Genomic DNA, 22837 nt, shown 5'->3' with positions numbered 1-22837 from the left:
AGACACCTAAAAATATTAGCTCAGTCTAATAATAAATAGTGTAACAACTGACACCTGTAAAGCCACTTTGTAGAGCTGGGTGAGCGTCAGAATGGCCTTTTTCACCACGTTCACGCTCTCATCTCGCATCAGCATGTTCAGGTTGGCAATCAGCCGCAGCAGAAGCTCATTGTCTCTTTTACTGAAGAGAATAAAAAAAGACTCTTTAGAGAATGCTTGGTGAAATTTTTGTAAAAATATCATGTAGTAGATAGTGTAGTTGTGCAATATACAGCTGAGGTCAGAATTATTGGTCCCCTTGTATAGATTTTTTTTCCAATTTCTGTTTAAGAGAAAGATTTTTTTTTCCAACACATTCCTAAACATAAGTTTCAATAACTCATTTCCAATAACGGATTTCTTTGATCTTTGTTATAATGACAGAACACAATATTCTACAAGATATTTTTCAAGATACTAGTATTCTGCTTAAAGGCTTAACTAGGTTAATTAGGTTAACTTTGGATGATTAGGCAAGTGATTGTATAATGATGGTTTGTTCTGTAGACAATTGAAAAAATATTGATTAAGCGTTTTGATTAAAATAAACAGTTTTTAAGCAGTTAAAAATTAAAAACTGCTTTTATTCTAGCCGAAATAAAACCAATATCGCTTTCTCCAGAAGAAAATATATTACAGGAACTACTGTGAAAAATTTCTTGCTCTGTTAAACATCGTATGGGAAATATTTGAAAAAAAAAAGATAAAGAAATTCACAAAAAGGCTAAAATATTATCAAAAAGCTAGAGACATTTCCCCAAATATCAGCACCACTTAAATGCTGTGTAAATTGTAATGTGTAATGTAATACTGATTTTAGGAAATAACTCAACAATAATCTTATATTAGGGGAGTTATAGTTTCAGACATAATGTTATGAATTATACCAGTGTTATTATAATAACAAATGCTTGTTATCTTTTTTTAAAGTTTCATAGATAAAACAAGCTCAAAGCTCAAAGAGTAACTCTGTCATAGTCACCAGCGATCCAGCCTGTGCAGATCACTGAAAAATTACAAATCTGCCACTTCAATAAAACTACAAATGCCATCATGCACTTCACACACACCTAAAGGGGTTGTCTACTGCCTGTATCGACTTTTTGCCTGTGACCTGACTACGCTTTTGGATTGTCCTCATGCTTCTGTTTGTTCCCGTTGACCAATGCCTGTCTGACTAAGCTTTCAATAATCTGCACGTGGGTCCTCAACTCCATTGTCCATTTTCAAACACTGTAATTTGCTGTAGTGATTCCAGTTGTGCTATTTTTTGGTATTTCTCTTTAGGAAATCACTGAAGGCATATATTATGTTATCATAACTATTTAATGTGGCAATAAGCTCATAACTGTACTGTGCATTTACACAATGGCCATATTAATTTATATAAAACACACAAAAACAATATTAACATTATAGCAGACACTGTAAAAAAGCTCATTCCCATCCACTAGACATTACTGACAGGGTATTCGAGTGTCATCAAGTGTCAGAATGTTGTGGGACTGCAGTACAGGAGTTATGATTACAGATCGCGAAATTTAGCGGTTTTTATTTTAGTGTTTTTTTTTTAAAGCATGACAGTAAAACATGAACGCGGTTATTAATATATTAAAACATGTGCTTGTTTGTTATAAAAATTCGTAATAATGACCAAAAAAATACTAATTTGTGGATCCCCTTACTTCCGAGTGCTGCAATCCTGCTGTTGTGGCTGGTGTATTCTGTGAAATTTTCTTACCCCTTTGTTTCGAGTATGGTCCTGAACACTCTTTGTTAAAAGGGCTAATCACCCCTTCCCCTTAGCCCTAGGCCTTCAAGCTAAAGAGAATTGGGACACCCTTAATGCGCAAAACGAGGGGTAGGGGTAAGGAGAAGGGCTAAGGGGTAGACTTGGGATTGGGTCTAAATCTCGTTTTGAACAAATCTGACTACAATGTTTCATGATTATTGTTTTTGACATTTTCAAGCTAAAACCTTGATTATGCTTAAGCTAAAAGACAAACAATAAAGTTTTGAAAGTAAAAAAAGCATTCAGTGTGTGGTGAAGCCTGTTATGAAGCAGTTAAACTGCATAATTTAAAGGGCACCTTTGATGAAAATCAACGTTTGTAAGCTGTTTGGACAGAACTGTCTGCATGTATAGTGTGTCCACAGTCATATTAGAGTGATATAAATCCAACAAGTCTCTTTTTTTAATGTCCTGAGGTAAAAATAGGACCCAAATCCCAGTGATTTTGAGGCGCACCGCAACGTGAGCTAGGAGTGCGGTTTTCTCTGTCCACCAAATTGATTGACAGGCACCATGTTTCTATGATAACATGTATACACAAGAAAGAAACTGGGATTAAAATAATAGTTACAACTCTCTGTGATTTTTACAAGTTTTATGAGTTTAAAACGATTTTTAAAACAGAGGATGTTTGTAATAATGACTAAAAATTGCTAATTCTTAACCGCTATAAATCACAACGACTGCATGGTGCCAGTAAACACTAGTTTGTGTATGTGTACTGCAAACGGCATTTGTGTGACTCATCATTTCAAAAGGTTTGAATAAACTCCACCACAAATACATGACATAAACTTACTTGGTATTTTTGACTAATGAGCTGTATTTCAGCTTTATCCGAGTCTATCTCGATCACTGACTGCTGTTTATCTGACGTATCGCATGATGAAAAGCAGACACGGACATGGGAACAGTGAGCGGGGAAAAGCAGCTCATTCGCTTTTTAAGCCAAAGGCTACACTGTAGTCAGACACCAAAATGAGCAGATTTTGGAGGCTGTAATAAATTTACTGATGGGTCTTTTGAGCTAAAACTTTAGAGACTTATCTTACATCTTGTAAAAGGGGTAAAATTGGTGCCCTTTATTTTTTTTTTAATAAAACATTATTTATTGGTTTAAATAATATAAAAAAGCTAGAGAGAGATTTCTGCAAATATATAATAAGCAGCACTTGAATGCTGTGATTTCAAATGTAATATTGATTTTTGAAAATAGCTCAACAATACTTATATTAGGGGAGTTACATTTTCATTTTTCTTTTCCTTTTTTTACTTTCACAAATAAAAACAGTGGACCAAAGCTGAAATAGAGAAACACTGTGTAATTTTTGTGTAAGGTTTGTGTAAAGTTTATTAACACCGTAGTGTATGGGGCCTCAAACTGATGGCTCGCGGGCCATTTATGGCCTGCCCTCCTCCACCCTCCGGCCCGCAACTGACGTCAAACATACGACAACCACAGATATATTTCAGTAGCTGATGTGTGGCACGATAAATGTGCTGATTTGCATTATTACTGGTGACAGGTAATGCTTGAAATATAAACATCATGTCTGTTGTCCTAAGATGCATCAATTATGTCAGGCTTCCACTTTTTTCTTGTGCTTGAATGTTAAAATGGCCCTTCAATGAATGGTCAGTCACTAAAATGGCCCCTCGCCAATTTCAGTTTGAGACCCCTGCCGTAGTGTTTTGAGCTTATATAAATCTCTTTTTGAACAAATCTTTTGAGTCAATGATTTAATGATAAATTTAACTTGCATTATGTCTAAGAGAATCAGTTAGAATGAATCACTTGATTATATGACTCATTGAATCACTCATTAAAACAAGCTGGAGGTTTGAGAGCCATATTTATCCATAACAAGCATGTTTTAAATACATTTTAATTACTTATCTTAGAATAAAAAGATATCACTTTCAAAGTTTCCTACTAGATGCTTGCAAGTCCTCAAGCCAAAACTCACCAGGCCTCCTCAATGAATCCAATCACAAACTTTCGCACCTCAATGGATTTATCAGTCTGAAATGCAATAATTTCCTGCGGAAATTGGATAAAAGAAGGAAATGGGTTTAATTTCTGTGTGGTTTAATTTTCATCTACTTACAAATTCTGGTATAACACTTACATCCAGGAAATTATCAAGCAACGACGGGTCTTTGTTGATAACCAACTCCTGTACCTAAAAACAAATGGACAGAAAACATAAATACACGAAAATTAACGCTTAACATATATTTAATCCCTAAGAAAATCTGGAAAATTATTTTAAAACCTGTTTGAGAACAACGAGCTTTTCTTCAGTTGAGATGAGAGCCGCCTGGTTCAGCAGATCTACCACCTGATAGAGAAAAGCAATGCAAGCCTAATTGAAATATGACACATTTTGCAAAACATACCCAAGCAATTCTAGTGCAGTGATTAGTAACAAGCAATGATGGGCCTGTGTGTAACCTTTTCGCTGGTGGTCATGTCAAAGGCTTTATCTTCCTCATTGCTGTGGATCTGTGAAGATGCACCAGATGCTTGTTCTCCCGCCATCATGAACAACCTAAGAAACGAGCAACAGGGACAGTTTGCAAATGGTTAACTTTGTTTATAATTAGCCCAATTAAGGAGAGAAAAATAGCAATTCAGCAAAATGCTCACCGTTTTCACAGCACACATAATAAACCAGAATTATTACTGTATATAACTGTGTAGTAACAGTTAAACCAATTCCTGCTTTACTGTTGACCTCAGTTCTCTTACAAACTGACATGCCTTCATCGTTTAAACCTTTTGATTATAGATTAGACAGCTATTACAGCCTTTTACATTCATCTATTGTAAGATAATCTCACATTAGACAGTAAACTTACAGTACTTTAGCAACTTTAAAGACAATTTTGAGATTGATTTTCTGCATTATCCGATGACCAAATTCTTTCATTTTCCTTCAGCTTAGTCCCTTTATTTATCAAGGGTTGCCAAAGCGGAATGAACCGCTATGAAAAAAATATGTTTTACGCAGTGGATACCCTTCCAGCTGCAACGCAGTACTGGGAAATTCACACACATACAATACGGCCAATTTAGCTTATTAAATTCACCTATTGCCCATGTCTTTGGACTGTGTGTGAAACCGGAGCAGCCGGAGGAAACCCACGCGAACAAGGGGTGAACATGCAAATTCGAACCACTGACCGACCATGCCACTGAATTCAAACTTGTTAATTACATCAACAAGTGTAAAACTTGTGCATGTGTGAAAAGGAAGAACGTTCAAACCAAACATTGCAAAACCTAGAAAATGAGTTATGATAACTCATAACCTGATTATATTAAGCAAAACTCGAGCTGAATGAGTTACGAATTAATTAATTCAATTGTTTTGTGTTAACTCTAATGTAGATGCAATACCAAACCGTTTGAGCAGCTATATAGTTGTTTGGACTTAGTTAATTATATTAACTGAACTTATACGGATTTAATAAGTGAACGTAATATATTTAAGTCACTAATACTAAAGGTTTTATTTATATAAACACAAAATAATAATGTGTATATGACTCAATATATATATATATATATATATATATATATATATATATATATATATATATATATATATATATATATATAAGTTTACAGTACTCAAACCATTTGGTAACATAACTTAAGCGGCTGGTCGCAATCGGTTTAATCAAACAGTTTGAGTTTACTTAACTTTGCAGTGTATGAAAACACAATGACAGGTTTTGAATGAATGAATGAATGAATGAATGACCAGCTGTTATGAGAAGGACTACCATTCGTCTTAAGTTTTAAACCTGAACTTGAGTAAACACTAGTTAGGTGAGGATTAAAGTGCTAACGTTAAACACATTTTATTTGCACCGCATACTGAAATGTATGTAATGTTAGCTCGTTTATTTCTCTTAGGCTAACATTAGCCGGCTATAATATATAACAGGCTTTATGGCCTAACTAAAACATTATATTTAGTAAACATGTATCACAAACAACTCAAACTTACCCTTGAGAAATTAAATAAAAAAACTTAAAAACTAAAAAAACTAAGAATTAAAACACACAGGCATAAAAGCAAGCTGTTGTTTAATGTTAGCACTGACGCTAATAAGCAACCCTTCAAGCTTAAAAAACACAAATCGTATGTTACCTTAATCAGTCTTGCTGCGATAACTTCTTATTTGGAAATCACATATCCATATCATTAATTTTGTTACAAATTCACCCACTCTAACAACTACCCTCGGATAGCGCCATGCTAAGAGAAGAAAAATCTACTTCCGGGGGTGAACGTAAGGCTCATGGGAAATTGAGTTGTTCCTTTTCTTCGGTTTTTGAAGCATGATTTCTCACATGGAAAGACGCAAATTTTTAAAACTCTACACTGATCACAATGCCATACATTGTACAAGTCATATCTCACATAATAATTGACACAAGATTTCTAGAAATAAGTAACGAAAACAGCTGGATTAATTACTGAAAAAAAACATGATTTATTTTTTCTATTTATTCATTTAAGTCAACAGAACAATGATTGTTTCATATGTTCAATCTGCTGTTTTCTGCTATATATTCTGTAAACAGTTAATGTCCTTCCCCACACTGCATCACTTCAAATTAATGATGAATCATTGTTATTTTTTCATATTCTAATTTGAATCAGCCCAAGGCGTTCAATTGCTCCAATCATTAATACTGTTAAACATTAAAGCAGTAAGAAGTTTGTGTAATGACTGTGACTTTTCCAATAACGTCTTGGTTGCTTATATATCCTTGTTTGCAGATGGGATGGAATGATGGCATTATTGGTGCATTCCAAATGGGAACGTATTTGGCCAGTATTGAACATGTTCACTGCTTTGCATTCGGAAGGGCTCGTTTCTAAGCCTTAATTCCTTCAAAACTTAGGGCAAAGGGATAAGCCTTTCTGAATAGAGCATACAGTTTCCTGCTCAAAGCCAAATGTCAAATTTCCTGACTTTCATTGACAAAAAAGCTGAATTTCCATGACACATAATGAACAAAAAAACAGCCAGCTGTTGTGTTGAGACATCTCTGCAGAATTTTGGGATTCTACAATCACCGAATTTATTGTAAAATCAAGCAAATGGCACAAAATTTTTAGGAACTTTATATACACGCACACACATACACACAGTGTACACACTGTATATCGTTATGCTATTACACAGGGCAACAATATTTATTTTTGTTCAACTATAGCTTAAATAAAATTATAATTATTGTTTATCATGAAACAGTCCTCAAACACCTGCATTTGTTTCCTGAACATGTATCATTAGCATAAGCAAAATTAAGAAGAGAAAAAAACTAATATTTTATAAATATTTATGAATATTCCTGATCCCACATTTCAACACATCCCACAGAATAACAGATGTACGTTGTTTTTTGTAACAAAACAATATTTCAAACATGAAACTGTCAGCATTCATTGATAAATACTGTCAAGATTTTACTTTTACTTCTAAAAAAATATTATTTACAGGTGATTTTAAATTAAAGGGGACCTATTATGCCTCTTTTATAAGATGTCAAATAAGTCTCTGATGTCCCTCAAAAGTGTATGTGAAGTTTCAGCTAAAAAATACCACACAAATAATGTTTTGCAACTCTTTGAGACTACCCATTTTAGGCTTTGATCCTAATTGTGCCATTTTGGTGACTGCAGCTTTAAATTCAAATGAGATTGTGCTCTTACCTAAAGAGGGTGGAGCTACAAATGCATCTGTGTCAGCATAGTGGCAGATTAAACAGTTAATGTCTTTCCCCATACTGCATCACTTCAAATTTTTTTCATATTCTTATTTGAATCAGCCCAAGGCGTTCAATTGTTCCAATACCACACAAATAATAGTGGCAGATTAAAAAACAAGACTAAAGTCCTATGCTAATGAGGGAGAGATCGCCACTAATGGGCGGGGTTTAGCCTCTCTGACGAAACCTACAAAGGGAGAGTGTCAAATAAAGTGCTTCTGCAGACTGTTTTTATATCAAGTGTGACTATAAAACATAAAACGAATACATCCTTACCATTAGAAGCTGGGTATATTCACAGACTGTTGCCACACAACTGTGTTTATCCCCTTATAAAAGTGATTCTTGCGTAATAGGTCCACTTTAAAGAAGCAAATTAAAATTTTATGAAACACAGTCTAAACATGATCATACTATACTGTAAAGCAGAAGCAATACAACCCAATATTTTAGTCAAATACAGTGGTCAAAGACGGGAGTTTGAACATAAATTTGAATATTTTTTCTGTTCAGTTTCACTTTTGTCCATCTCAGTGATTGCCTTTCATTTCTTTAATAAGATCCTTTTCTTCCTCTTCAAGCGCATTGTAGAATTTCTGTTTCGAAGAACGACCTTGATGCTCGATGATGTCAAAGACGCTTCTCATTTTTTCTTGAGACGTGTTCATTGCTCTGATTTTACTCATCAGCTCAACCTCAATAATGTCTACTAGGTGATCTAAAACAGCTTCAGCATTTCTCACGCTTTTGATAAGTTTGACTCTGTTGCATTTCAGGAAGGATTCACCTGTAAAAGGTAATAGTCATCATAACATCATTTAAATATACACACCATACAATATAGTCAAAACTTTTGGAACAATAAGATTTTTAGTTTTTTTAAAACATTTCTCCGGCTCACCAAGCCTGCATTTATTTGTTGCAAAGTTCAGCAAAGACAGTTAAGTTTTTAACTATTTTACTATTTGAATATATTTTAAAATGTAATTTAATCCTATGATTTCAAAGCTGATTTTTTTAGCATCATTACTCCTTCACAAATCATTCCATTATGCTGATATACTGAAAAATTCCGACGATGAATAAAAAGTTTAGAAGATCAGCATATATTTGAAATAGATTTTTTTGCGACATTATAAATGTCTTCACTTTTGATAAATTAAATAGCAAAAACAAAAGCATTCATTTTAATAATTTCTTTAGCAAAAATAAATAAATAATACTGACTCTTTTGAGTGTGCACTACCTGACAAAAGTCTTGTCACCTATGCAAGTTTTAGGAACAACAAATAATAACTTGACTTTTAGTTGATCATTTGGTAAGAAGTGGCTTATATGAAAGGCAAAGGCCTCTAGATTACTCTTATTTTACCAAAATAAAATATAATCATGCCTTGATTTTTAATGATTGACAGTAAGGTCTGACTTTGCTGAGACAAAAGTCTTGTTTCTTAAGAGAAATAATGTATTAATTATTAAAGTCATCTGGAATGGCAAAAAAAAGCGCTTTTGCAGGACTCCCAGAGTTCACCGAAATTCATTGGATTCATCAACAATGCCGCCGCCTCCATCTTACCCCAGACATGCTCAATAATGCTCATGTCTGGTGACTGGGCTGGCCAATCCTGGAGCACCTTGACCTTCTTTGCTTTCAGGAACTTTGTTGTGGAGGTATGAGAAGGAGTGCTATCCTGCTGAAGAATTTGCCCTCTCCTGTGGTTTGTAATGTAATAGGCAGCACAAATGTCTTGATACCTCAGATTGTTGACATTGCCATCCACTCTGCAGGTCTCTCGCACGCCCCCATACCAAATGTAACCCTAAACCATGATTTATCCTTCACCAAACTTGACGGATATTATGAGAATATTGAGTCCATGCGGGTTCCAGTAGGTCTTCTGCAGTATTTGTAAAGATTGAGATGCGGTCCAACAGATGATTCATCAGAAAAATCTATCTTCGCCACTTTTCCAAATGATCAACTAGAAGTCAAGTTATTATTTGTTGCTCTTACTACTGGGATCAACGACAAGACTTTTGTCAGGTAGTTTTCAATGTTACAATTTTTTTTTATTTCAGAATAATGCTGAAAAAATAACACAACTGGTAATAAATATTGATAATAATAGTAGTAGTAATAAATGTTTCTTCAACAAAAAAAAATTTAAACATTTTAGAATATTTTTGATAGTAATGTTGCTGAAATTTCAGGAGAAGAGATTTCTTTAAAAACATTATAAATCTTACCGTTCTAGGATCGTATCCATGAAATGTTTGTTATGCAGCTTTGTACATCTACAGCTGATTCAAATGCAAATAATAATGTAACGATTGTGTAAAAGAGGTGCTTACACTGCTTTTCGGGTAATGTGTCTGGTCTGCTGTTTTCCACTGTATGCTCTGTAAAATAAAAAGTATGTTAATGTAATGTAAAGTGTCAGTGAGTTCCTAAACCTTATCACTACACCGCTAGTGATTTCATGTAGAATTTACAGTAACGTAATGGCAGTAGTTTGCCAGCAATTTACTGTAAAGCAATCTTACAGCAATTTTATTACTATGTACAGTACCCTTTATTTTGCTGTACATGTATTTTAACAACTGTATATATTTACTGTAAAATATAAAGTATTTGTAGTCTTCTCACCTGTAATATATGACTGTAAAACAGTCTAAATGGTAAATTACTGTATTTCCTATAATTGGCAGGTTTCAAACAGATTAAATTTTTTACCGTATTTCCATTCACATCTAATTAAAATACTGTTTTAATGGCACCATGAGGATATTTCCCACAATGCAACTTTAAAAAGAAAACAGTAACACTAGATAACTGTCATACAGTAAAATACAATTCATATTACAGTTAAATACTGTGTCGTTTACAAAAATCGTTAACAGTGTATACCAATAACAGTATTTCACTTACTGTACCTGTAAGTGTTATGTCACGGTCCCATACATCCTTAACCTTTCCTTTTTTAGTGTTTTTCTTTTTGAGATGTAAACACAGATTCATCACACCACCTGGCAAGGTTATGTCAAATGTTGGATAGAAATGTTTCCACTGCTTAGTTAAATGAACCTTTGTGTCCTTAAAGAGGAAAGAGAAGGGATAATACATTTTTATTATATACAGACTGAATGTTGGGGGGAAAGTCTGTTGTTGCTATTGGGCTATATGCACACAGACTTTTAATTTCAGCCAGTCAGCCTCAGCGCTTCCATTAAACTGTCTTACCATTATAAAATTGGCACGTTTAAGATCTGATTTCTTTAAAAACCTGTGATTTTCACTGCTGTTAGATATACAATATGAAGTGGGTCTCAGACAAGGCAATAAACATTGCATTGAATTCAATTTCCCCCGCCATGTCTTTAAAATTAGTTACCCCAGTTTTTTTCAATGGAGTTTCAGAGCTTGGCTGCAGATCCTGACGGCGCTAGCAGTGTTTCATCTCGTTTTAAGCTTGAACAACTAAATGAATGCTTAAGTCCATTTAACTGAATGTATTGTAATGACATTCCAACATCGATGCTGTAAAAGAAAGCTTAATAAATTGAAAATAGTCACATTAAGCTGGAAGTTTATCATTGGCTCAAAATCACTAGCTGTGCATATACCCCATCATTTCAATAGTTTATCTAAATAGCTTGAACTGATATGGGATGTAATGAAGACGACAACTCCCATGATTCCACACTCATCAAACTACGCCTTTGTTTGTTGTGAATATGCACATCTAGCAGTGAAAATTATATACTGTGCCTTTAACTCAAATAAACAGAAATTAATGATTCATAATCCTTCAAACTTGTGGAAAATCTTTGCGATAAGGAAATAGTCAAATGCTGTTTAAAATGTTTTTAACATGTTTACAATCTTTGTAATTTTAAATTTTAAAATGTTACAATTTAAAATCTTTCACATTAATGTTACTTGTTGTTTCCCTGTAAGAACAGTAAAAAAAAATAAAAAGAATTACATTAAAGTTTATCATTAACCGTTTTTAACCTTTAGACTTTATTGAATTTTTCCATTTTTAAGATGTATGTTCCTTAGGACTCCTAAGAATCAATCTAAATCTGTTTAAATTGAATCCTATTATATTTAATTGGTTAAAATATATTTATAACATATTCATATATCTAGTTGTAGAAAAAGCCAGATCCAATTAGTTAAATTCTATGAGATTGCTTTACTTATTTTCCGAAAGCAAAACCGACGCAGCTCTATACTCCACACAATAGATGAATTAATAAAAAGCATTTAAAACACATTAGATGTATTGATATTATCACATAAATCTTCTTATTTGTTTCATTTATGTTTAACTAACTAATATCAAGCACATAAAGTTTATTAGTTCAATTGTGTTAAAAGTATGTAATCCACATGGATGGAAATATGCAATCAAAATCCATCAATCTTATTTGCTTTTTTGTGTTTTTGAGTGTATTTCCGAAATTTACAACCAATTTCAGAGTGAAAGTTTTCATTTTAGTTTTGTTTTGTCTTTTTCCACTGTAAAGATGAACTTTTTTGATACATGATTTCCTGTGATTATGTTCAAATACTGACCTTTGGTTGTATCCGTGGTACAGGCCTCTCTGAAAGTCCATGCTCATCAACAGGATCAAATTCAGCAGCATCACAGGACATGCTGTACACAGCGTTATATTTGAGCATGCATTCACAAGGTAACTGGATGAATTTATAATTACTATCACATTTCTCCACCTAAAAGAATAAAAAACAGGTGCTTATGAAGTTGAACCAAAATAAGGCAAAACAGAATTCAACAAAAATATTTACAGCTTACTTCTCGGGGGTCCACATTGCGTGGTTGCAGAAAAACATGCAGCTTGTGTGTTTGCTGTTTGTAGAAAATCATCACTTGGCCAAGTACACGACTGTTAAACCAGTTACCTTTTTTGGAAATTAAAAACTTTGACGTTCCTGAGATGGTCACTGTAATGTGAGTGCTCGTGATATCCTGAGGTTTCAGAATATCAATGGTCTGATTTGAGTAATGTATAACCGACATGTAGTCGTAGGCATCCTCTGTGACAAAAAAAGTTATTATTAAAAAGCAAATTATTATAATTTTGTTTGCAATATGCTCTACATTTGGAAAAAGTGCAAAGCAAAATAATATTTTTAAAGGAACTGTCAACGTTTTTGGAAATAGGCTCACTTTACAACTCCCCAATAGTTAAATCCATTAGCCAAACTTTATGTCTGGCAGGAGCACTTTAAGCTTAGCTTAACATAAACCATTGAATCTGTAAAGTTGCTAGGAACTATACTCTCATTCTGGCGTAATAATCAAGGAATTTGGCTAGTACTGTATATCATGACTGCAGCAGATGTAATGATATTACAAAGTACTGTTAGCACGTTTTCAGGTTTCCCAGTACTGGGTTGCGGCTGGAAGGGCATCCGCTGTAAAAATATATGCTGGAATAGTTGGTGGTTCATTCCGCTGTGGTGACCCCTGAAATAGAGACTAAGCCGAAGGAGAAACTATTTTCAGGCACTGAGTAATATTATTGTGCCTGCTGCAGCCATGGTAAAGCAGCAAAGTTGGTCAATGTAACTACAGAAGAGTCAAGCTTTACATAGGAAAATTATCAAAAGTCTTTTTTTGAAATGTTTAATGCTAATGGTCTAATCCGATTCAATGATTTATGCTAAGCTAAGCTAAAAGTGGATTAAAAATGGTAAAACACAACTGTTGACTCTAGAGAAGTTGTAAACAGGGGTGTCGCTAGACACAATTCACTATATATATATAGTGTAATATATATATATATATATATATATATATATTTTTTTTTTTTTTTTTTGAAGGGGGGTGGGGTGGGGGTGGAAGGGGGTACGTGCCCCAGTAGAGCTTTATGTCTAGCAACACCCCTGGTTCTAAACATAAGCTTATGTTCAAAAAGAGTAGAGTGTGCCTTTAAGTTTGCATTTTCTAAACTTACCAATGGAGGCCTCACAGTGAGGTAGTCTGAGTTGAGACAGCTCACCCTGAAAACATTTGATGTCATAAAGGGGTCCTGCTTGGTAATGGTTTGCAGGAACTGGACAGTCACTTTCCTGAAGAACAGTGCTATACAGTACCTCCCCTTCACTCTCCATGTTAAAACCAATCTGCGTAAACGCACAACGGAACCAGCCTGCATGGCGGCATTGTAGCCTGTAACATTTAAAAAAAAACATATCAAATATAAATAGAAACTTACAAACTTTGCTAGCTCTGCCTATTTCTTGGTATAATACCTGTATTTACTTTGGCCTCCTTGTATGATGATCTCAGGGGTGAACAAAAAATCATTGTCGTCTGATTTCTGTGCAAATTATAAAGCACAGTGCAACTGCATTGTCAAAGTAAACAAATCTGCATTAAATGATAAAAGAACTGACATTTTACAAAACGGGACACGTAGTTAAAGTACTTTGTACTTACATGAATAAACAATGAATGATACATTTATTAAAGTATTTATACATGTTTGATGATGTTATTTAATGCAAATACAGTTCATTGTCATTTTAGCTTACGTTCACTCACGGTGCATTAACTAATGTCCAAGCACAGCATTTAATTTTAATAACGCATAAATAAATGTTGAACTTTGATTAATAAATGCTGAACAAGCATTGTTTATTGTTTGCTCATGTTCCCGTATTGTAAAATGTGACCCAAGAAATTAGTTAATGACTTACACTTAATATGTGTGAAGGAGACTGAGAAACTTCATCAAAAATGTCTGGTAATACCAGGTGCATTGAATTATTTCTCCTGATCACTGCCTGGATCCTCTCAAAAAGCTTTCTCCTCTCTGTAATTTCTGGTGCAAAGCCAGAGATGTAGGTGTTGTGTCTACATTTTTCACGAAGCCACTCCAGTGTGCTTCTCTGAGCTCCAGCATATTCATTGATGCTACAGTCTCCCTCTTTAAACACTACAATCACACGATTCCAGAATTTCTCTCCAAGAAACTCTAAATTTTCAAGCATCTTTCTGGTCTGCTCTGCGAATTGGCCATGATGAAGAGAAAATGCAAGCAGAACAGCATGAGGCCCAAGAGACAGTTTTTCCCATTTAAGGATCCTCTTGATATTGGAAATATCAACGTCGACCAAGTGCACATGATGGTTGTTCATTGAACCTTTAAAAACCTTTAGCATGCCACTGCGAACTTCATCATAAGTTCCTTTTTCAAAAATCAGTTGTCCAATGCATTTGTCTCGGACATCGATACCCATGAGCCAAATCCTCATCCCTGTGAGAGGAAAGCTTACACCTATTTAAAAAAAACAAACTGAGATTTGTTTAAAAAACATTTTCAATTACAGCATGAAACATTTCAAAATTCCACATTGTTTATCTAGAACAGAGATGCCTAAAGTAGGGCCTGCGGGCCAAAGTTGGCCCATAACCTTTAATTTGGCGCTCCATGCCATCTGAGAAGAGAGGAAGAATGATGGGCATGGTTTAGAGATAGTCATTTCAAATCTAATATAACCTTTTGTTTGTTTGTTTTATTGTTAAAAGTTAACCGAAATTAAATGTTTCAATTAAACGGTGTAAATTAATCAGATTTAGTTTAAATGTACATATTGTCACCTGACAGACACAGGACAAATCAAGGCAAGGGCAGATTCCGCTAGCCAAGTGTATTCAGCATTAAACTCCACTGTTATAAATGTGATTGTTTATGCTTTGATTGCAATAAGTTATCAATTTAAAAGTTATTATGCATTAGTTAATATGATTTAAAGTAATGTTTTCTAATAAATTAGGAAACTAACCATGGCAACTTTAATGTAATATAGTTTTGTATATTTATTTTCGGCCCACGGCTCTCAGTGATATTTGGTTTTTGGCCCTTTATACGAAAAAGTTTGGGCACCCCTGATCTAGAAGATACAACCACTGAGAAACATGACAACATAAGATATAAAACATGACAATGTTAAAGGGATCATTCACCTCAAAGTGTAAACTCTGCCACCATTAACTTACCTTTTACTTGTTCTGTTAAAAACAAAAGAGGATATTTTCAAGAAAGCTGAAAACCTGTAACCAAGGACTTCCATAGTATTTGTTTTTCTTACTATGGAGTTCAATGATTACAGGATTTCTCTTCAAAATGTCTTATTTGGTGTTTAGCAGAAAAAAAACTCAAAAAAGTTTGGAACCACTTGAGGGTGAGTACATTTCAGTAAATTTTAATTTTTGGGTGAACTATCTCTTAAACGTAAATGCCAAAATTTGATTTAGTTTACATACACTAGCCCATACACTGTAAAAAATGGCCGTGATTTCAACAGTAAAAAACTGTAAAAATGCTACAGTAAAAATACATAACCTAGTTAACAGTATGTTTCCTTAATATATACGGTGAATAACCCTAAATTTACTTTCCCAGAATTCCCTGTATGCCACATCAGTTTTTATGCTTTGTGTTGACATTACTATGGATCTTTTTAGTTGTTTCCCTCATCAGTTCTGTACATTAGAGACTTATGTTACATCTAATGTTGATAAACAATGTTTATTTCATGACTTTAATTTCATGTGTGTTACCATACTGGTGTTTAGAAACTGTGTGAATCACACTGAGCACCGTCTATACACTGATACACTCTCCTGCTTGTGGGAAAGTTGATTGTGATGAGCATTGGTTCATTATGTAACTTCCTCATCACCACCTGCATATGGCTGTGTTAACCTGTCTATCTGTGTAACAAAAGATGTGTAAATGTTGTTAATTCAAAATACAGACATATTACCTCTATATATCAATAAAATACGGTAGTTTACTAAAAAATGAGAAATTACTTTTACGCTTTGTACCGTATTTTTAACGGTAAAGTACTGGCAACCACAGCTGCCGGTTTTATACTGTAAATTTTACAGATTTATTTTTTACAGTGTACTTTCAAATACGATCCATAGGAGTGTAAACTAAATTAGTGCCCCTTCAGGAATTAGACATAATCATTACGTCATTTTATCAATGTAAATATGTATGATTTGGTTATCTGACCTGGTAGAGCATCACGTAATAGAAGCAAAGCAATCTTGTTTGATCCCAGGGAACACATGCATTGTTGAAATGTGTATCTTAAATAGACTGCAAATTGCTGCAATGTTAAATGTAAAGAGATAGTTCACCCCAAAAAGATCATTTCCTCACTATTTAAGTTCCAAATCTTTAAGAATTTCTTTCTTCTGTTGAACACAAAAAAGATATTTTTAAAGAAAGCTTTAAACCTCTAATCACTGACATCCACAGTAGGAAAAAAAACCCACTGAAGGGTTATAAAACTAATTATAGTAGCTTGATAGGAGCATACATACACAGTTGAAGTCAGAATTATTAGCCACCCTGTTTATTTTTTTTCTCAATTTCTGTTTAACAGAGAGAAGATTTTTTCAACACATTTCTAAACATAATAGTTTTAATAACTCATCTCTAATAACTGATTTATTTGATCTTTGCCATGATGACAGTAAATAATATTTCACTAGATATTTTCAAGACACTTCTATACAGCTCAAAGTGACATTTAAAGGCTTAACTAGGTTAATTAGGTTAACTAGGGCAGGTTAGGGTAATTAGGCAAGTTATTGTATAATGACGGTTTGTTCTGTAGACTAGGGAAAACATATAGCTTAAAAGGGCTAATAATTTTGACCTTAAAATGGTTTTAAAAAATTAAAAACTGCTTTTATTCTAGGCGAAATAAAACAAATAAGACTTTCTCCAGAAGAAAAAATATTATCAGACATACTGTGAAAATGTCCTTACTCTGTTAAATATCATTTGGGAAATATTTAAAAAAGAAAAAAAATCAAAGGGGGGTTAATAATTCTGACTTCAACTGTATATACATATACATTACATATCAAAAAATAAAATAGGGGAAAAAAAGACTCAAAACTAAACAGTAGAAGAACATAAAATTACACTTACCAAAATCATATCCACCTCTTTGGGCTCTTTTATAAGACTCCACAGCCTTGAGTTTTTCACCTTTCACTTCATGAATGAATCCCTGAATGGCACACACCTTGCTGTCATTGGGATTTTCCACCCTTTTAATACGATGCTTGATTATCTTTTCCAGACTCTCCTCACACATCCTGCCTTGTTCTGATTTTGGTTGCAGCATCAAACCTTGCAAAAAATGACGGATGGCCAGTTCTTCAGATCTTCTGGTATAGAGCTGGTATTGCCCATAAAAACTATGGACTGCCTGCAGATGTTGCTTTTCCTTATTAGCCAATTTAAATGCTTCATCAAAGAGGGTCTCAGCTTTAGAGCAACCACTCTGTCCATAGTGAAGAGCTAAATCTGCTACAGCTATAACGAAAATGGGCTTTAAGGAAACGGCCTCTTCCAGATGATAGATTATCTTACTCAGGCATTGCTTTATTGACTCTTCAACGTCAAACTCTGCTTTACCATGTGTCCTATAGTTCTTTTCCAGGGATATCTTTTTGCTTTTGTAACTCATTGCCAGCTGATGGTGTACAAAGGCTGAGTTTGGGGTTTCCTCCAGGGCTTCTTCCAGCAGCTTAATGGCATCATCCTTGCCACCTAATTGACGATAAAACTTTGCTGCATATCTTATAACATGTGGGTCATAAGGCTTCAGTAGAGCCTTAATCACATTTAACTGGGCAGTTTTGACATCATCCTTATTATGCTGCATTCTCAATGCAAGCATCACCAGTAGGACAGCATCATCTGGATTAAGCTTTATGGCTTTTTCGAGTTGCTGCATTGTTAGCGAATCTGAGGTCTCTTTTGTAGTGCGGTACAGTGCTAAAGCATAGCCAGCATTTAAGTCGCTATCACCTGGGTTCATTTCAAGGGCCTGTCTGAAGCACTCCTTTGCAGCATTATAGTATTTGTGAGAGAATTTAAGAAAAGTCCAACCCTTTTCTCTGAGCACTTCCACGTCATAAGTGGATCCTTCAGAAAACTTTTTCTGTATCCTCTCTAACTGTCTCAGGTAGCCTTCACATACAGGGATTTCATTCATGTGGTAGTGCAACCAGGCAAGATCTCCATATGTAACAATAAGAACTTCATCGCTGTCTCTGTAGAGCTTCTTGGCGAGCTGCACTGATGTCTGCAGATTTCCGAGAGCTTCCTGATGGTTCCCGTTGAGATACTGAATGAAAGCGAAGCTGCTGTAAGCTCTGGTTACTCTCGCCTTGTCAGATTCCAACTCAATCTGTTCCTCGAGACGATTCAGCAAATCGCAGAGAACAAAGTCTTCATCCTCTCTCAGAGACCAAGTGAAATGGCACTCCTGCAGAAGCAGTTTGGTTCTTAAGGTGTCAAGACTGAAAACAGAAGAAAAAGCTTAGAGAAATGAGTTAAACCAAAGACTAAAATGCACAAAACGAGGAACTCGTAGGGGTGGCGCAGTGGGTAGCGTTTGGAGTTTGCATGTTCTCCCTGTGTTCGTGTGGGTTTCCTCCGGGTGCTCCGGTTTTCCCCAAAAGTCCAAAGACATGTGCTGTAGGTGAATTGGGTAAACGAAATTGGCTGTAGTGCATGTTTGTGAATGAGTGTGTATGGGTATTTCCCAGTACTGGGATTCAGCTAGAAGGGCATCCGCTATGTAAAAACATATGCTAGATAAGTTGGCGGTTCATTCCGCTGTGGCGACCTCTGGTAAATCAGACACTAAGCCAAAGGAAAATGAATGAGACAATAATATGATGAAGGTGTTTACATTTTTGAATGTTGCTTTCATGATCCCGTTTTACATGTTATAGCACATAGAGCGATTGCAACACCACGCTATCCACTTTTTTCTGGAGTTTCATGTCATTTGGGTATTTCATTTTTAATTTTGTAGAGAATAGTGTCAAACAGCCGTGTGTTTATGGAATATCCTGTCGCAAAATTAATTTCATTTCTGTCTAGTTTGATTATGACTGTAATTGGATTAAAGCAATAAAAAAGAAATAAACAAATCGCTGTTTACATGGTAGACTCTTAATCAGAGTATTGTCTTAATCATATGAAAATAAGAGTATTGGTGTATATCGAAACTTTTTGATGCGTTACTGCCACCTCTCGCTCTGGTCTGTGACGTTGCCAACCAATTAGGGTAACACAAGAAATCTGCTTGATGGAAAGATGACTGAGGGACTGGGAGAGGAGTTATTTCTGAAGCAGGATTCCTCGTGACCATACCTCAAGAAGTACATGTTTAGATGCAATCAGGTTGATTCTGATGCTGCGCTCAAAAAAATTCTTTAGCAATCTATAGTAAGTACTATAATGTTTTTGAACTACACAACAGTGACGTACTTAAATTAATTTGTTGTAGTAATTTTTTATTATATATGAATTATTAGGGAGACTAATAATTCAGGGGGGCTAATAATTCTGACTTAATTGTGTGTATATATATATATATATATATATATATATATATATATATATATATATATATATATATATATATATATATATATATACTCTCTTTACTATAAATTACTATGGTAATTTAAATGTGTAACACCTAGTTTTATATGATTTTTTGTTTTTGGTGTTATTCTATAATTTGTTTCTGTTTGGTACAGCATATCATTTGCAGTAAATAATTGAACTTAACAATTATGTCTCATTGACAGTTTTTGATTACTAACACATTGACGTGGATTAAAGTTGCTTTGATTTAAAAATGAAAATGGCAAAAATAGCTTAGATGTAGCTAAGCTACTTTAGCCAAGTAGCTTTTAGCTTAGCTTGCTACATTTCCCAGAAGGTAGCTTTAAGTGTGTAGTTAAGCTACATTTTAAGTAGGGTAGCTAATAACTTATTCATTCATTCATTCATTTTCTTTTCGGCTATAGTCCCTTTATTAATCTGGGGTCGCCGGAATGAATCGCCAACTTATCCAGCACTTATCTGGATGCCCTTGCAACCCATCACTGTGAAACAACCATACACTCATTCAGACACATACACTATGGGCAATTTAGCCTACCCAATTCACCTGTACCGCATCGCATGTCTTTGGACTTGTGGGGGAAAGTGGAGCAGCGGAGGAAACCCACGCGAACGCGGGGAGAACATGCAAACTCCACATAGAAATGCCAACTGACCAAGCCGAGGCTCTAACTAGCGACTTTCTTGCTGTGAGGCGACAGCGCTTATAGCTTAATTCTCAACATTTTTAGATAGCTTGCCCAACACTGTTAAAAAGTAATTAGCTTTAAGTCTGAAGTTTCTATGGACATGAGGAGCAGTTTGTTTGTTTCCAGAAAGAATTTATTTAGTAAATAAACATTTAAACTTATAAACACACGCGTTCATTTATATTTGCTGGCATGTTGGCAATTTATTTTCTTGAATTCACTTTCAGAATTAGTCAAGTTCCCGTGCAGACATAAAACCACAGATAACTAAGTCAAAGGCCTTGTGTAAACAATTTAAATGATCCAAATCCATTCATATAACGCGAAATAAGTTCAAAGTACTCAAAATTAGCACAGCTGCTGCTTTCTCTGCGTTTAATTTTTAAAGAACAAACCAACCCACCTCATTTTGAGTCTCTTTTCACCAACAATCAAATGATCCAGAAGTTGTTGTTTTTTGAAGTTATCAAATTCATTTGAAATGTCTTGAGCTCAGAAAGGTGGACATTTGAACCAGGAAGAGTTGAAAAACAAAACCTAAGCCTCGCCTCAGGGTGGAGTTATAAACAGGCCTGTATGACAACCGATTTACTTTTACTTAAAATAAATAGGATGCTTTCGCCTCACAGCAAGAAGGTCGCTGATTCGAGCCCTGGCTGGGTCAGTTGGCATTTCTGTGTGGAGTTTGCATGTTCTCCCTGCATTCGCGTGGGTTTCCTCCGGGTGCTCCGGTGTCCCCCACAAGTGCAAAGACATGCGGTATAGGTGAATTGGGTAAGCTAAATTGTCCGTAGTGCATGTGTGTGAATGAGAATGTTTGAGTCTTTTCCCAGCTATAAGGGCTTCCGCTGTGTAAAACATATGCTGGATAAGTTGGCGGTTCATTCCGCTGTGGCGACCCCAGATTAATAAAGGGACTAAGCCGAAAAGAAAGTTAATGAATGAATTAGAATTTCAGACATTTCCGGGGGAGGGGGGTTGGGGGTTAGAGAAGATTTTATCCAAAACAAGGTGTCCTGACATTTTACATCCTACTCATCAGATTATGCTACCAACACTACTTGAATGGCTCTGAGGTTGGGGTTAGGTAAATTAGGGCGATATTAAATCATGACACACTACTCCACATTAGTTTACACTCGTAGCAAAATCTGATGGGTAGCATATTGCCTCATCATAATGTGCTACTTACTCTTTGAATGGGAGGTAGGACAGTAGGTGGGTCCCAAATCACATACTTATGCACTATTCTACGCCATTTTGTAGTGTAAATAGTGCAAGTAGTGCGTTCACATTGAAAACTCTTCAAAAGAATAAGTGCACTTTGAATACCCGGATAATGCACTTATTCAACCGGTAAAATGTTGGACACTTCACGCACTCAACGGCCGCTGCTTTGCTCACGTAACTAAGCTTTCGGACACTGATGTTGGAATACTTCATTTATTTTGGATTGTGAACACAGTATTCTCCTACGAGACTGTTTATAGCGCCTCCTGATTGCAATAGTATCTGGATGCAGTCTTTATGATGCAAGCTGAGATTGCATCGTTCAGAGATGCAATGTCAGACACAATGCACTCAATGGAGCTTGTGATGTGAGGGGTAGGGGGTTAGGTGAGCACTTTTACAAGACTTAATTGATAAAAATACAGCCCTGAAGTAGAGGATTAGGCTTTTTTTATATGCACAGAGACTTTTAATTTCAGCCAGGCTCAGCACTTCCAGTGAACTGTCTTTCCATTATAAAATTGCCATGTTTAAGGTCTGATTTCTTTAAAAATCTGTGATCTTCACCACCTGTTAGAGATATATGATATGAAGTGGTTCTCAGACCGGACAAGAAGCATTGCATTAAATTCCAATTCCTCTGCCATGTCTTTAAAATATGACAATTTATTTAATCCCATTATTTATAATGGAGTTTCTGTGCTCGCCTAATCTAATTTTACACTTGAACAACTAAATAAATGCTTAAGTCTAACTGATTGTATTTTAATTACATTACAACACTGATGCTGTAAA

General features: G+C 35.0%; 2 protein-coding genes across 3 annotated transcripts in view; both read right to left on the bottom strand.

Moving 5' to 3' along the window:
* Positions 1-6129, bottom strand: part of sympk (symplekin) — a 30715-nt gene extending 24586 nt beyond the window's left edge. Inside the window, exons 1-6 of one of the 2 annotated variants that reach the window (XM_056458640.1) lie at positions 5995-6129; positions 4287-4383; positions 4108-4173; positions 3961-4014; positions 3799-3872; positions 55-181 (exon numbers count right to left, since the gene is read on the bottom strand). In XM_056458640.1, the coding sequence (XP_056314615.1) occupies positions 55-181; positions 3799-3872; positions 3961-4014; positions 4108-4173; positions 4287-4376 (411 nt within the window). In that variant the 5' untranslated portion in view covers positions 4377-4383; positions 5995-6129. The remainder of the gene's footprint in view (positions 1-54; positions 182-3798; positions 3873-3960; positions 4015-4107; positions 4174-4286; positions 4384-5994) is intronic. The other variant, XM_056458639.1, reaches the window with a different exon arrangement.
* Positions 6130-6361: 232 nt separating this feature from the next.
* On the bottom strand, positions 6362-21312 carry LOC130229703 (uncharacterized). The gene is made up of 10 exons (XM_056458638.1): positions 21216-21312; positions 17619-19000; positions 14359-14939; positions 13912-13979; positions 13614-13828; positions 12449-12690; positions 12208-12366; positions 10560-10719; positions 9978-10025; positions 6362-8412 (listed from the first exon to the last, which is right to left on the bottom strand). Exons 1-10 carry the CDS (start codon positions 21218-21220, stop codon positions 8156-8158), a joined length of 3117 nt encoding a protein of 1038 aa, XP_056314613.1. The 5' UTR covers positions 21221-21312; the 3' UTR covers positions 6362-8155.
* Positions 21313-22837: the final 1525 nt, after the last annotated feature.

This window comes from Danio aesculapii, chromosome 5 (assembly GCF_903798145.1).
Source record: "Danio aesculapii chromosome 5, fDanAes4.1, whole genome shotgun sequence".
NCBI lineage: Eukaryota > Metazoa > Chordata > Actinopteri > Cypriniformes > Danionidae > Danio > Danio aesculapii.
This window is presented reverse-complemented; position numbering and strand designations above follow the sequence as displayed.